This window comes from Helicoverpa zea, chromosome 18 (assembly GCF_022581195.2).
Source record: "Helicoverpa zea isolate HzStark_Cry1AcR chromosome 18, ilHelZeax1.1, whole genome shotgun sequence".
NCBI classification, from domain to species: Eukaryota; Metazoa; Arthropoda; class Insecta; order Lepidoptera; family Noctuidae; genus Helicoverpa; species Helicoverpa zea.
The window spans coordinates 11648683-11650717 of NC_061469.1; the positions used below are offsets into that span (position 1 = coordinate 11648683).

General features: G+C 38.1%; 1 protein-coding gene across 1 annotated transcript; it reads left to right on the plus strand.

The window, feature by feature from the left end:
- Window positions 1-732, plus strand: LOC124639016 (sarcoplasmic calcium-binding proteins I, III, and IV-like). The gene has a single exon (XM_047176224.1). The coding sequence runs from the start codon at window positions 51-53 to the stop codon at window positions 633-635; it is 585 nt and encodes a 194-aa protein (XP_047032180.1). The 5' UTR covers window positions 1-50; the 3' UTR covers window positions 636-732.
- The last annotated feature ends 1303 nt before the right edge of the window (window positions 733-2035 follow it).

The window sequence follows — 2035 nt, forward strand, 5'->3', positions numbered from 1 at the left end:
TAAAGCCTTCGGTCTTAGGAGAGCATTAGTCCGGTGCAGATTCTATCAAAATGGTGTCCAACTTTAGAAAGAAGAAGTTGCTTCATGTGTTCAACGCGTTCTTCGATACCAACAGGAGTGGTGGAGTGGACAAGAAGGACTTCGAGCTGGCGATCAAGAAGATCACAGAGCTGCGAGGATACAAGCCTGGTGATGCTAAATACAAGCAGACAGAAGAAACCCTTCTGAAGATTTGGGATGGTCTGCAGAGCCGCGCTGATGCAAACAATGACGGTGAAATATCGAAAGATGAGTGGATTCAAATGTGGGACCAGTTCGCCAAAAATCCGTCCGGCGCTGCTGATTGGCAGAACCTGTACTGCAAGTTTATCTTCGAACTAGAAGACGCGAGTAACGATGGTGAAATCGACGTTGAAGAGTTTTCCTCCGTGTACGAATCCTTTGGTTTGGATAAGGAAGAGTCTATTGATTCCTTCCACAAAATGGCCAAGGGTAACAAGACAGTGTCTTTCGAGGAGTTCCAGCAACTGTGGAAGGAGTACTTCATAACTGAAGATCAGGAGGCTCCAGGGAACTTCATCTTCGGATGTTTCATCTGCAGCCTGTCGAAGCACTCCCACTCTCACTCGCATTAATTAAAATAAGTATGAAGATAAGTTTAATTTGTAATAGCGAATGATTTATATTGTGTGAATTTGATGTTGTTTGTATGAATTATGTGTTTTTAAAATAGCTCGGCTTTTATTTAAATTTGTTTAAACTGAACATAAAATCGTGGTACATAGAAATTGCTTAAAATTAACGCCTAAAATTATTTTGAATTTAGTTTAAAAAACAGTTTATCTACATCTATGCAATAACTTCGTTACAAATCAGTGATTTCCTGATAAAAAACGCAACTGATATTATCGTCGATACTAAACATTGCTCTTAATTTTTATCAAGCTGAAAATATTTCCTTGCAATTCTGCAGTAGGTAGATACGGTAAAATTATGATGTACATATATCCGTTACAAAATAGATGTTGGTAATCAATTTCTTTGCACTCAAACCACTATAAACTCGAGAGTATTATGGTCACCATCTGAAAGTTGCAATAAAAATCCCCATTAGAGATGCAGGGACGTTATGTTGGTCATTACTCCATGCTTGCTTGATAGAAGTGGCAATAAAAAATTCTATGAGTTTGGACAATTTGGCAAATGAGTGGCGTACCCCTGCCTCGAGTCATTACAACTCGCTTTTATCGCATTAGATCCTACGATGTGGGAACATGAGCGTGGATATGACAAAAATGACGATATGATAGCCGGCAAAGATTCTTTTAATCGTAATAAGGAAAATCTGAATGAAATTGACGACTTATCAAGGTTAACTGCAAAGGTGTCAGTAAATAACATTAGCATATGGATGCAATGAAGACGTCTGGGTTTTTCTAGCAAAAACGTTTCAATTATTTTGTTTGCTGCGGTTAAGGAATTTGTGAATTGGGCAACCCAGTATTTAGGTATAAGTCGATACTGGTACATAATGTTGTTGAACATAATAATTTAAAATTGTATGAAAACTAACGTCTTTTCCAAAATCACGGTTTTTCATTTGTCTTTGTCACCTTTGATATAGTATTTGTTGGTTTATGATAAATCAAAATTAGGATTTTTCAACCAAAAAATTATTAACTACGCCCTCATTCCCTTGAAATGTATTGTTTTTTTGCTCACCTTTGTACGTCATGTATACCACATCCAAACTCTCATAATCCGTAGCACCCATGTGTAGGGGCGTGTTGTGAGCGATGCATGGTATCTGTCACGTGGCGCATCACCCCCGGGCGCTCATATCTGACATCATGTTGTGAGAACACTCTTCACCAGGAAGCCATTGCACGCTAAAATCATAAATCTCAGAACACCTGCTTCCTGATTATTTGTTACTGATGTCGTATCATGCTTTACAGCCATAAGGAATAATTCTTACAACCTAGGACTTTTTTCACTTTCTGAATTGATAAAACCATTGACTAGATCTCGTGAT